At 35.2% G+C, this 14,052-nt stretch overlaps 1 protein-coding gene across 2 annotated transcripts in view; it reads left to right on the top strand.

The window, feature by feature from the left end:
- PKN2 (protein kinase N2) overlaps nucleotides 1-14,052 on the top strand; it is a 182,003-nt gene that overhangs the window by 151,970 nt on the left and 15,981 nt on the right. For both annotated transcript variants that reach the window (XM_007480369.3, XM_056815383.1), the window contains exons 16-18: nucleotides 9,928-10,104; nucleotides 10,688-10,750; nucleotides 11,723-11,799. In XM_007480369.3, coding sequence (XP_007480431.1) covers nucleotides 9,928-10,104; nucleotides 10,688-10,750; nucleotides 11,723-11,799 — 317 coding nt within the window. The remainder of the gene's footprint in view (nucleotides 1-9,927; nucleotides 10,105-10,687; nucleotides 10,751-11,722; nucleotides 11,800-14,052) is intronic.

The raw sequence follows: 14,052 nt of genomic DNA, 5'->3' as shown, positions 1-14,052 counted from the left end.
TTACTCTGACTTTCGTTAGCTGGTTGTTCCTGACAAGTCATTTTTTATATCTGAACCTCAGCCTCCTCATCTAAAAAAGGGGATTAACATTATTTGTATATACTAAAGTGAGGAGATTTTGTAAACCATAAAGTATGTAATAAATGTGAGCTGTTGCTACCATTCTTCATTCTAGATAAGAGTTCATGGAACATTAAAGACAAAATTACTTGGGGCCCTTAAAGGAATGATTTATTGAACATAAGAGTAGTGTCAGTGGGATTGTTGTTGATATCAGTTAATGTGATATGCTTTAATAAAAGCAGCAAGTGGTTAAATTCAGTGTGGTAGAGAGTGTGTCTTGTTTTACTCTTTATTCTTCCTACCTTAGAGAATTACGTTTTTGAATATAGGTGCATATCCATATTTCCACAAGCTTCCTTTCCTGTACTTCTGTTTTCTTGAATGTTTTAATTCTGTTTTATTGGCAAGCATTTTGGCTTCCAGAGCTTATTAAATATAAATCATTATAAATGCATTTTGATATGCTTACTCTAAATTGCATTGGCTGTACGGAGAAAGAGTAGAATTAGGATAGGCCACCTGATAGCCAGTTTGGTTTAGTGGATAGAAGGCTAGATTCAGACATGTACCAGTCTGGATTCAGTCCTACTTCTGACATCCCATGGCTCTGAGCCAAATCTCTTAACCTCTCACTCCCCAGGCAGCTGCCTAAGATTGTAAGTTAAAGATAAGTACTAGTCTATTGTGACAGATGAGGTTTCCCTTTACCAGTCAATTAGTTGATAAATAATTAGCTACTATGTGCCAGGCACTATGCTAAGTAAGAGATGCAAAAAGAGTCCAGAGATAGTCTCTCCCCTCAAGAAGCTTAAGTCTAATGAGGGAGACAACAGATATGTATAGGTTAGATAGGAAATACTTAACAGAGGGAAAGCACTAGAATTAAGAAGGGTTAGAAAAAGTTTCCTATAGAAAAAAGATGTTGAATTGAAACTTGAAGGAAGCCAAAGAGGTCAGTAATTGGAGTGAAGAAAGACATGGGGATGGAGGTGAAATGTCTTGTTTGTGAAACAACCAGGAAGTCATTATCACTATCAAAGAGATGTGGAGGGGAATAAGGTGTGACAAGACAAGAAAGGTAAGAGGAGGCTAGGTTATGGGACTTTGAATGCCAGAGAGCATTTTTTATATTTGATTCTGGAGACAATAGGAAACCACTGGGGTTTATTGAGTAGGGGGAACTGACTTGATTTTGCCTTGTAGGAACTAAAATCACTTTGGTAGCTGAATGAAGAATGGACAGGTGTGGCGAGAGACTTGAGGTCCGCAGACCCACCAGTAGTCATGACAGTCTGTACTAGGATTGGGCCAGAATCAGAAAAGGAAAGGGGATACGTTCAAGAGATATTACAAAGATGAAGTCAGCGTGCCTTGTCAACAGTTTGACTACTGAGAGTGAGGAAAGGGAGAAATCTAGGGGTAGCCTAAGGAACCTAGGAAGATGATATAGACTTCTGCTATAATACCAATGCAATCAAAGGTCCAACTCCCTAGAAAAGAGAGAATATACTGTGGTGTACACTGGGACGTAGTTCATTCCTTGTGTAAGAAGTAGCAGTTATCATGTCCTGTAAAGAATAAGAGGTCATAAAACCACCTTCCAATATTTGGAAGGAATATGTCTCATTAGAGAAACATCTATTAATGTTCATGGGAAGCTGTGTGATACAGTAGAAACTGAAGTCTTCTGGCTCCAAATTCTGTTCTTCTCTATTTATCACCTTTCTTTAAAATAGCAAATAGTACTTTTTTTTAGCCCTTATCTCACAAGGTTACCAAAAATAAGAGAATGTACAAAATACCATATCTTAAATAATGCTAATATTAATAGATTTCCAACATGCTTAGGAAGTAATAAGAGAAAGCAATTTAAGAAACTGGTTTATCAGTGCTGTGGTTCAAGTTGAATATGAACACTTACATTTTTTTGTTCATATTCATTTCTCTTTTTTTTTTCTGCTACCTGAAATCACACAGAAATTTTTGTGTATGTTTCCAGGATTCATGGGAGACCACCTTCTGTGCTTGGCAGCATTTGATAGGTCATTCAGTTAAATTTTCCTGTCACAGTGTTTGTCTCAGTATTTGTAATGTGGAGAGTCAGCCTGGTAGAGTGGACAGAGCAAGCCAAACTGGATTCCTGTCCCAGCATCTGTGTGGCCCTGGGCAAGCCACCTCTCAAAGCAGTGTTTCTAGCACCTCTCTAGTGGCAGTGGCAGAGGGTGTTTGTTCATTTGAGAGTTCTTAGTAGAAGAAAATACAGAAAAGAAATTGTAGTGGTGATCACTTGGAATGGTAGGAGCAGGTCTTGTGCTTGGAAGAATTTCACTTTACTCCAGAGGACAAAAGACCTATCTGTATAAAACCAATATTAAAGAAAACCAATGCTGACATCAGTTATCCTTGCATTTTTATTATTCATGTGCGTTATTCCAGCCATTTTTTGGTAGGATACCCTTTTTAATTAAGTCAAGATGGGGTTCATGATAAAAGGAAAATAGAAGAGGATGGACTTCAACACAGCTTAAGTTATTACTCCCCCTACTTTGATACATTTCAGAATCAGAAAATGTTGTTGATAATCATCTGTTTTTTAGTTTTATCTGTTTCCTTATGCCACTTAGTAGCATGACATTAATATAGATCATTATTATAAAATCATTACAGAAGGAATAGACAATTCAAATGCCTTCATTTTATTAAGATTTAAATGCTACTTTCACTTCTCTTGATCATGAATCTCCTTTTAACATTTCCTTTATAATTTTTTAGCATTAGGTTTCTATTGAAATTTTAAAGTGAATGCAAACATAAGCCTAAAGCTTTAAAAAAACAAAATGGCTTTCAGATTTTGTATTCATAATTAAAAACAGGTTATGTAATATGTAGGGGGTAGAAATTTTTCCATAGTGTGAAGCTATTAAATGGAGCCTAGACAATAATTCATAATAGCTACATTTACTGTCACTATTTAAAACTAAACAGGTGTCTTATATAATCTAAATGCCAACTGTATTAATATAGCATTAAAAATATCATGCTGCTTCTAACACAGCAGGTAGACTTTTAAACATTGTTATAATTATATTTAATTTTTTAAAAGCTATCAGCCTTAAGATGCAGTTCTTGTATAAATACTTATCTTTACAATTAATATCATTTTTCAAAATGAGTACATGTTAAAATTCTAAATACTTCAGAGGAAATTCATGATGATAGGCCTATATCTTGCTACATTGTGATCTATAGTTTTCAGGTCCTGAAGTGCTTTGAAACATCTAACCACAACTGTTTTCAGTATCAAATATTTTTTTGTTTTTTTTAACATACTTTGCTTCTTTTTACTAAGAACATATATGTTATTTTCTAGTGTTTAAATAAGAAAATGTTTATAAAATTTGCAGTTTGAGTAGATTCTAAAAGACCTATTTTGATCAGGGAATCCAAGTAATATATCATGGTTAGATTAGATTCAGAGAATATTTTTAACTGATTTTGTTCTGGTTTAGTAGAATTTGAAAATATATAGATTCAGCTCACCATTTAATATGTTCACCATTAAGTGCTTTATTTAAAATAAAATTTTGTCTGGTTAAAAAAATTAATTTGGAATACTGTTCAAATTCAATGAATTATAGTTTGCTTTAGTTTTTGGTTCAAACTTCAGTTCAAGTTCTTTATTTTATTATCTCTTTTAACTTAAAATAGTTTTACATTGGGTGTGTATCCTAGTTCACTGTGCTTCCCAATCCTAAGCATCTTAAATGTATATTGGTTGCCATAAATAAGAGTGTGGCTAAATCAAAACAGCTTTTACCTTGCTACTGGGAAAACCTACTCAAACATGTTAACACTACTGTCCAAAAATAAGTCCATGATATATCTAAATTATGATTTAAAGTTAATATCTTACAAGTTTCTTACGTTCTAAGAATATAGCTTTTATTTATAATTTGTGTATTTTATTTTTTGCTCACTAGAAAAAGTCAATGCTCCGGGTAATAAAGCATATAAAATATAAACAATTTTTATTCATACATACAAACACTAAATGTGAATCTCCATGGTGTTTGTTCTGATCAGATGTCTAGTGCCCTTTCCTAGTCTTTCCATACTCTGTAATAGTCATGTTTCTCATTTGGGTAAAGTATGAACATATTGTCACTACATTCTTCTGCAATATTAAGAAGATAGTGTCACTCTTATAGGACACAGGATCACAGATTTAGAGCTCCAGGGTATCCCCAAGGTCATTTATTCAACTTCATTCACAATGAGGAAACCAAAGTTCAAGGTCACATAGATATTTAAGAAGTAGAGCTAGAATTTGAACCCAAATACCTAGATTCATTATTCAGTGCCCTTTCCATTATACCCCCCATAGTATCCTTCAAAGATAATATTAAAATCTCAGGATTAGTACTTACTTTGAGGGCCAGTCTTCTAAACTTAAGACTTTTACAAAACACCATTTGTGGCTGATAGGTTATCAGTGCATAGGATGACTTCAGTTATAAACTTTATTGCAATGATTTCTCATTACTTCCTAGTACTAATCAGCAATCAATTTCCACCCTAATACTTTTTTATTATCTGTAACCAGAAGAAGAAGTAGTAGTAGAGGAATTCTATGAAGAATTTGACCAGATTATCCAGGGCAAGTCAGCATTTATATCTGGATACTGAGTGGCTTAAATGCAAAGGTGAGCACTAAGAAGAACAGCAGAAAATATAGTTTAGACTTAAGAAATGAAAAGCCAAAGACTTCCAGACTACTCAGATGCTTTACACCTTTATAGAATAATTCTCTTCAAGAAAAACATTTCAGAAATATGACAGGTACTGAACAACATCACAAAAAATGAAACTGACATTAAGCAGATAGTTATTTCTCTAGTAGTCATTTCCTATGTGCTAGTGGAAGTCACTAAGGATTATGTTAGTCTAACCAAGTAGAACAACAGTCAGAATTAATTAAAAGAAAGAATAAAAAGTAAAATACATTAGTTGAATTTCTTTAATGCAACCTGTATAAACTAGCTCTTGACTCTGAAAAATCATTAAAAAAAAAAGTCCACTCATTCTCACCATTTCATAGAGAAGTCTCACCAACATAAAATCACCATAAAGTCCAGAAGAACCCAGAAACTCCTTCATCGGGGGGCGGTGGGGGGGGGGGGGGGGACACATTATCTTTACCAAAGGAAGACACAAGTAGCCCAAGGGAGCAACACTAGACCAAACATGATAATCTCAAGATTTGATTGAGACTCTTATCTCAAGAGTTCTGCTTATCTCAAGAACATTTATAGAAAGAATAGCAAATAGATAATGGAGCCACCATATTTGTACTCATGTTAGTTATCTCATTACTTTGTGTCCTATGTAAGACCATGGAAGTTGCACTGAGGTCTAGGGATTAGTAGCTATATGTAGCCACACAGGGAATTCATGCTGGAGGTATGAAATGATGAATTAGTATTTACTAAGGGCTTATTTAGTGCAAAGCACTGTGCTAACTGCTGGAGATATAAACAGAAAGTTAAGATGGTCTCAGCTCACATTCTAATAGGAGAAACAGCACGTAGGGAAGGTCATTGGTTTTTAATTCTCTTGGGCATTAGTTTCTAAAATAGCTCAAAAAAGAGAGATATAAAAAGAATGGGATAAAATTAAGGACACTATTATAAGAAAAAGATACTAAGAAAACATTAATAGCCGTTTGCTTGATCTGACACCATACAGCACATCAGCCATTTCCCAATTGATGGATATTCTTCAATTTCCAGTTCTTTTCAAACACACACACACACACACACACACACACACACACACACACACACACACACACACACACAACCACACAACCACCTACTATAAATTTTTTACCTGTGGGTCCTTGTAACAACTTGGTTAGAAAGGTACTTACAGTTATTATATCGGTTTTATAGGTAAAAGAACTAGATTTTGAAAAGCTAACTGACTTACCTTATTCACATAGCTGATGAGTATTAAAGTCAAATTTGAGCATATGATGCAATACTATCATGCTGAAAGAAATGATGAATGGAAAAAGAAACCTATTAAGAGAAATCTATTTTTTCTATTTTATTTCTATTTTAGTCCTAGAAAGGACTATTTTTATGAACTTATACAGAGTGAAGTAAGAACCAAGAGAACAATATATACAATAATAACAGGATTGCAAAGACAACATTGTAAGACTTAAGAACTCTGCTCAATACAACAATAAACCATGATTCCTGAGAACTCAATTGTGTGTAGCGTGCTGCTCACCTCATGATTTAGAGTTGATAAACTGTGTGTGTGTGTGTGTGTGTGTGTGTACACATACACAACATACAAAAACACTCACTTGCAGAGGTACTTTGCTTAATTTCTCATATTTGTTCAAAGGGAGGGAAAGCTGTCATTCTTCTAGTTATCAAGTTCATAACCTCAGACTTTTCTCCTCCAAGCAGCCCTCCAAAATTTAATTAGCTGCTTAGTCACATCAAGTCTGCTTACACATCTCTTGCATCCAACTAATCTGTACTCATATAGCCACTACCTTGTTATAATCCTTATCACCTCTTACCCAGATTATTATAATAGCCTTATTGGTCCACTTAAAATTTCTCCCCTTTTCCAATACATCTGCCATATTAGATCAGAGATCTGACCATATTATTTCTCTACTCATAAATTTTAAATGGTTCTTTATTACCTCTAGGATAAAATAGAAATTCCTTAGCCTAGCATGTAAAGTCCACCATAATGTGACTCCGACATTGCTAGGTCCTATTGCCATTCTTAGAATTCTTTACCTCTTAGAATTCCTAGATTCCTTCAAGGCCCAATTCAAGTACTTCTTACTCAGATGCCCTTTTTGATCTCCCTAGTAGTTAAAGATGCTCGGTCCCTATTGAAAGACTTTTTATTTACCTATCTGGTCATGTGTCCTATTTCCCCAGTAAATTATTGGCTGCTTCAGGGCAGGACGTCTTCTGATTTTGTCTTGGTCTCTTTAGCACCAGTCTTCTGGATGATGGGTACTTAGATATGTGCTTGATCTAGAGGAGACCAGACAGGCTTACAGGTCTATCCCTGGAAGCAAGTTCAGAAGTCATTTATCCAAACCCTCAACTTAGACATACCATCACAGCAGACCAGAGCAAGTAGGGGGCAGTTCAAGGGTACGGCATCACACAGAGTAGAACTAGTTTTTAAATCCTCAAAGGTTGTCTCCACTTTATCCCAGCTGTATTTTGTTCATGCATGTGCCTGCACTGGATAATGTGTTCTTTGAAGGCAGGGGTTGGGCTTTTTGTCTTTCTTTGTATCCCCAGTGTTAGGTATAGCAACTGGCACATAGTAGGCACTTAATAAATATTTGTTGGCTTGATCTAGGATGTGTGACTCCAGAGCTATCACTCTTTCTACTATACCACAGTCACATGAGTGAATGAAAGGAATAGAAAATACAAGATTCTACTAGGTTTGTGATTTCATGATTACAGAGAAAGGATTTGATTTAGAACCTAATTCTTTACCTTCCACTGTGTACCTTTGGAGCAAAAAGGACACTGCCCTTTAGCCTTTCCACTACCCCATGGCTTTGGTTCTCAATAAGGGCCAACAGAAGGAATTTTGTTGAATAATCCTTTGATTATTTCTGATAAATGAGCTGTAGAACAAGAATATACAGAATGTCACTAAAACTTCTAGGACACCATGTATGTGTCTGTGTCTCTCTGTATGCACACATACATATATGCTTGTTATAAAGGTATTCATCATCAAAGATGCTTGTACTGAGTTTGGATGGAAGAAAGGATTAGAGTTGGGATTCTTAATATTTCATGTGTCAGGGACTGTTTCGACAGTGTGATATAGCCTATAGACCTCAGAATAATATTTTCTTTCAACTCATAACTGTAGGAAGTACAAGATTTCAGTTAGCAGTTAGTGAAAATTTTCCCATTCATATTAGCAGACCTCCTAAAATCTGTCCAGTTTAAGAATCCCTGGTAGAAATGTTTTAGACTGCTAGGTGCTGCTTTTTGAGGATGACGTGGTTCTGGCTGCTTCAAGATCAGAATACTGAAGATGATTTTACTCACTGAAATCCACAGCCACTCAGAGTCATCTGTGTAGTATACCCACAAGAAAAACTAGATTAATAAATAAGAGAGATTTCCTAGATGATGGCATCCAGTTAGGTAGAAATCCTATTCAGTTAATCTGTCAGAGTGTCTATTTGGGACTGGCACGGCAGATACACAATGATCTAGAGGAAGAAGATAGGCTGGTTTGCATTTAGGAGATTTCATAGTATTTTAGTGCCACCTTTGTGTCTCCTGACACATGTATTATATGGAGTTGAGAATCATAGGCACTACAAAACAGAGAGAATTAAAGGTGAAGAGGATCCAAAGGGCAAAGGAGAAAAGAATTATAGACCTAAGTAACTGAGTTGCATGTAAGTAATGTACAAGGAAATATATACTAGCCCAAAAAGGAATATGGGTAATCCACTATAAGTATATAAAGAACATATGATGAAGAAGTTCTTCATTGGTTATATTGAACTAAAATGTTACAAGACCTAGAAGTCCTCCTATTAAATGGACTATCTACAAAGGACTTATAAGGAGATGGAGAGAAGAACCCCACAAAATGATTAGGTACGAATTTATTGGAAAACCCTCCTTCATAATGGATTCAAATGCCAGGCCCTCTCAGGATGCTTCCTGTGGAACCTCCTCTTGCACTTTGACTTCACACAAAAGTGTCATCAGCAGTGAGAACCACAAGTACATCTGGCTTATCATCTAACTACCCCTCCTCATGTCAGAACCCCTTGATATCATCTCATATTTGCACCTTCTTGCCTCCAGTTTCTAATAACTAGGTGACCTGTACCAAGGTCAGCCGTTCTGTTTTTTTTCCAGCAGACTGCCCACCTACAGACCCTTCTCTCTAATATTTAGCCATGGTTCTTTCCGTTCTGTTGGTACCAATATATCCAAAGGCTCCTCCTTCCTTTGCCTTCATTATACCCTGCAATCCTCTCAATATGTTGTACTCAGCCAAACTCACTTAGCCTCATAATTCCTGTGATATGGAAATTCACATTCCCATGGGTTTAATTGCCATCTTTATTCAGATGACTCATATCTATATATCCAAATCCAGTGTATTTTTTCATCTTTAATTCCATATCATGATTTGGGTGATACCTGTTGGATATTTCAAACCAAATATCCCAGAGGCATCTCAAATACATCTTTCTTAGTGTCTTAATTGTCAAAACGTACCTTCTTCTAGACTCTCCTGTTTCTGCCCAAAACTTCCTCATTCTTCCAATCTCCAACTCTCCCAAGTTTATAACCTTGATATTATCCTCTCCTCATCCCACATATCCAATCAGTTGCCAGATGTTATTGTTTACACCTCCATAATATCTGTTGTATTTTGTCCCTTCTCTCTTCTCTCACAATCTTATGTCTACCACCTATCATATAACAGCTTCCCTCCCTAATATATCTGTCTCCTCTTAAACTCTTGGCTTCCTGTTTCTCTAGAATAAAATACAAATACTTTTTGTCCTTTGAAGCCCTTTATTATTTGCAGGCTCCCCCCCATTATTTTATCCTGCAGATAGCTTGTTTTTTACATAGTTTGCATGTCTCAATCACTGTAGAACTACTTGAAGTTAGGGTTTGTTTGGGGGGGGGGGTTGCCTTTCATGGTGTTCCCATCACTTTTTAATGAATGCCAATTTACTGACAGACTGCTATTTATCCATTATAACTTTTGAATGTTTGATTACTGAATTACCTTTTTAATGCTCTTTTGCAGCCTCATGTGTGAAAAGCGAATTTTTGAAACTGTGAATAGTGTAAGGCATCCCTTTTTGGTGAACCTTTTCGCTTGTTTCCAAACCAAAGAGCATGTTTGCTTTGTAATGGAATATGCTGCCGGTGGGGACCTAATGATGCACATTCATACTGATGTCTTTTCTGAACCAAGAGCTGTGTAAGTGCTTTTAGACCTCTCTCTGCTTTTTAGAAGTATTCCCCTCCCCCCCAAAAAAACATGTATATCAAACTGATTTCTTCCTTAAGAATAGCTCTATGTAGTTAATATTAAAACTCTCCAGATGTTCTTTTTATACTTTTACCTATGCTAATAATGCCTACATACTCTTTATTCATGGTAATAAGAAAGAATTACCCCAAATCACAAATGAAATTTTGACTGACTTTGCTTATTGATTGAAGTAGCTCAAACAAATCATACTTTTAGGATAAGTTAACAAAGAAATGATGGGAAGTTAAAACATCTTCAAACCCTACAGATTCATCTGACTTCTAGAGCTTCTTCTATTTTCTTGAACTTCTGCCAATTCATTTAAAGCTTTGCCAAGGAACTATATAAAATCTAGTCTGAATATAAAATGTATGTAAATATATTTTGAAATTTCTCCAGTGTATCTACCAATTATCTGCTCATCATTCAAAGCTAAAACATTTAGAGTCTTCAGAACAAAATGTTATAAATCAAACTCAAAATTCAATGAAATGCATTAAATCCCATTTTGCTTTAATTCTTTTAACAGGTTTTATGCTGCATGTGTAGTTCTTGGACTGCAATATTTACATGAACACAAAATAGTTTATAGGTAAGTAAATTTTATGCTTTCATGATGGGTTTGGACAAAAAAAATTGAAGCTAGTTAGACTGTTCATGTTCTTGATGTTATTTAGGTATAAGATTTATTTTTTTTAAGTATATAAGTTAGCCATTCCAAATAGTTAATACAGTACTTCAAAATACCTGATCTTTTTCCTTTTCCCTAATTAAAAGAGCTAAAGATAGTTGAACCCAGACTGTCACAAATGTAGAGCATGCTTAATTTTTTCCTTTCAAATGAAGTATTAAAGTAGATACTAATACTAGATACTAAAGTATTAGACCAAGGTAGGGAAAGACCAATCAAATTTATAGGATAGTTCATTGACATTTAAAATCTCACTACTTTCAAATAAATCCATAATTCATAAGTGCCAAGGAGGTATTCCTAAGTAAGAGAGTCTAGATATAGATAAAAATAATTTATGATTAGCATCAGTAAAATTACTTTGATAATATCCTTATAAAACATGTTCTCTTAAGTTGGTTAAATAAGCTCTCTACAACTTACTTCAGACTACTTATTAACTTGACAAATCCTATCTTTGTACATAATGCAAAGTTAAACTGCTCAGGTCAAACAGTCACAAATTCTAAATTAGTAGAGACAGAATTTGATGAGATTTTATGACATTGAAGGTCCTTCTTTTAACTACATTTTCTTACATGATAAAACACTCCTTCCTTGAGTATGCTCCTTTGTCCTTAACAGGAAAAACTGAATTCTCCTTTATCATATTTGCAAACAAAGCAGTAGTAAATATAGCCAAAAAAAGAGGTTAAAAAAAATCAAAGTCTTCAATAGAAGATTTGAATCCCTATTCAGAACTTGGAAAACCTGTTATTGGTAAAGAGAATATTTGGCCAGTTATTACTGAAGGAATTTTTTTTAACCGGATTATATGTTCATTTCATTACATTAATTTTAATTTCTTTTCCATTTCTTTTTTTCCCCACATAGAGATTTGAAGTTAGATAACTTGTTGCTAGATACAGAGGGCTTTGTGAAAATTGCTGATTTTGGTCTTTGCAAAGAAGGTAATTTACTTTTATTGAAGTTATTTTTCAAAGCCTCATTGTTCCTTTGTATTTTGGTAGCTACCACTTTTGCTTATAGAAAGGAAGGTACCTTTACAAGTACTTTATTTCTGTCTTGATTAAACATCCTCTGGGTTGTCCATACATATAAGTTATCCTATTTTTAGGAATTTCACAAAAGTTCCAAGTTGAAAGAGACTTTACGGATAATCTAATCCAACCCTCCACATTTGAATACTGGAAGATTTGGAAAGAGAGCGAATGACTTGCCCAATAAGGACAAAGCCATATTTGGAATACAGGTTTTTTTCTCCCACTTCAGTATTCCTTCAATTTCATAATGACTCCTCACTTCTCACATTGGCATTGTTGAATACCTGAGCTCTTGGCTGTGTCATCTCAAGAAACTAGCATTCTCCCTATAAAATTGCCTTCATAGAAAAACACTAGCACCCAATAGGCTGCTAATTTATCCTGTCCCTGTTGAGCATTGTACTAAATAAATTATGAAGGCCCAGTACCCCACTTTTTCTTCTTAAGATACATAAAAATTAGTTTCTTCTTCATTAATTCAGTGTGGGCTCTGTTTCCATCAATACAGTTGGCAATCTCTCCATGCCTTCTCATTCCTTCTTTGTGATTTTCGTTTGTGTTTTCCATAGATTTTTCTGCAGTGTCATACTAGTTAACATACTAGTTAACTAGTTTCTGCAGTTAACATACTAGAATTCTTCCTTTAAATCATTGTACACCTTATGCATACTAGCAGAAAATGGTAACTCTCCATCTGTTCTTTCTTATCCTTGGCATATGCCTAGTCTCACTCCTTTTCCTGTCATCCATTTACTAAGTGTTTCCTTTGTGCTTAGCTCTGGCAGAGAGCACTGAGGACACAAAGCAATCAAGCAAGACAGTCTCTGCCCTCAAGAAACTTCTAATTGAGGGAAGATTGCACATAATGAGGAACTGAGAAGGAGGGATTTAGGGATGAGGGAATGTTGTGGAGATGGCTAGGAAATGATGTGGAAGCCTGGTTCCAGATAAGATGAGTTAAAAGTTCATTTAACAAGAGTCTGATATCAAAGGAGATAATATGTATAGGATACTTTGCAAACTTTAAAGTTCTCTGTAGAAATGTAAACTGTTTGGTACCATGGAGTTTTTCAAATCTTATCTTGCCATTCACTTTTTCCTTTTTGGTGCTGGGAACTAGTCATTAGTCATCTGCAGTGTCTTTCCCACAAATTATACACATACACACACATATATGTATATTCATATGAGTGTTTGTGTGTTCATGTTCACTCAAGGGAATGATCTTCCAGCTATACATCATCATAGTCTAGAAAATAAGCATTTTTCATCCATTTATTTTTCCCTTTGCGGATTTTTAAAGCAGTCTCTTGAGTAGTCACAGATATCATTATGGCTCTGTCCTGATCTGGGTCTTGATGCAGTCAGCACAGTATCCTCAAATAGAAGCAGTGGAGCAATCTTACCATCACTAGGTAATAGTCTCTTATCCTTTTGGACCTTGCTTCTGTCCGTCATAATGGCAATTACCTTACCTTGTTTGATACCAATAAGCAGTTATTAAAATGTTCATATTAATAAGTAGATGTGTCTGTGTTGCATTTTTAAGGGTCTTCCATGATTTTAAAATAGCCATAAATGATGCTTTGCTTTTTTTTTTAAAAGCCATTAAGGCTTGATTTTATTACCTGCAGAAGATTCTGTTTTTGTGCTAGGAAAATAGTACAGGCCATCTAGGTGGCTCAGTGGATTGAGAACCAGGCTTAGAGATGGGAGACCAAATCTGGCCTCAGACACTTACTAGCTGTATGACCCTGGGCAAGTCACTTATGCCTAACCCATACCATTCTTCTGGTTTAAAACCAGAACACATAGTATTAGTATTGATTCTAAGATGAAAGGTTAGGGTTGAAAGGAAGGAAGGAGAGGAGAGCAGAGGAGTCTTAAATTCTCTATACTTTTTCAGCCAACTGTGACTATAAAGATGTGGCCTGGTAGTAAGAAATCATTTATGACAGTCTTGCTATCCCATTTCCTGTTTTCTTCAGTGATAGCTATGTTGTTTAAATTATTCTCATAAAGATGAGAAAGTATCTCTGTGAACTCTAGTTAATGACTATAGTTAGTGAAGGTTTCTCATTTCCCTTTTTTCAATAATAACATGACCTGCAATCTTCATGTCCTTCTAGATTCTTGCCTCTCCTGTGAGGGTGTTTTCAG

Source organism: Monodelphis domestica, chromosome 2 (genome assembly GCF_027887165.1).
Source record: "Monodelphis domestica isolate mMonDom1 chromosome 2, mMonDom1.pri, whole genome shotgun sequence".
Classification (NCBI taxonomy): Eukaryota; Metazoa; Chordata; class Mammalia; order Didelphimorphia; family Didelphidae; genus Monodelphis; species Monodelphis domestica.
This window is presented reverse-complemented; position numbering and strand designations above follow the sequence as displayed.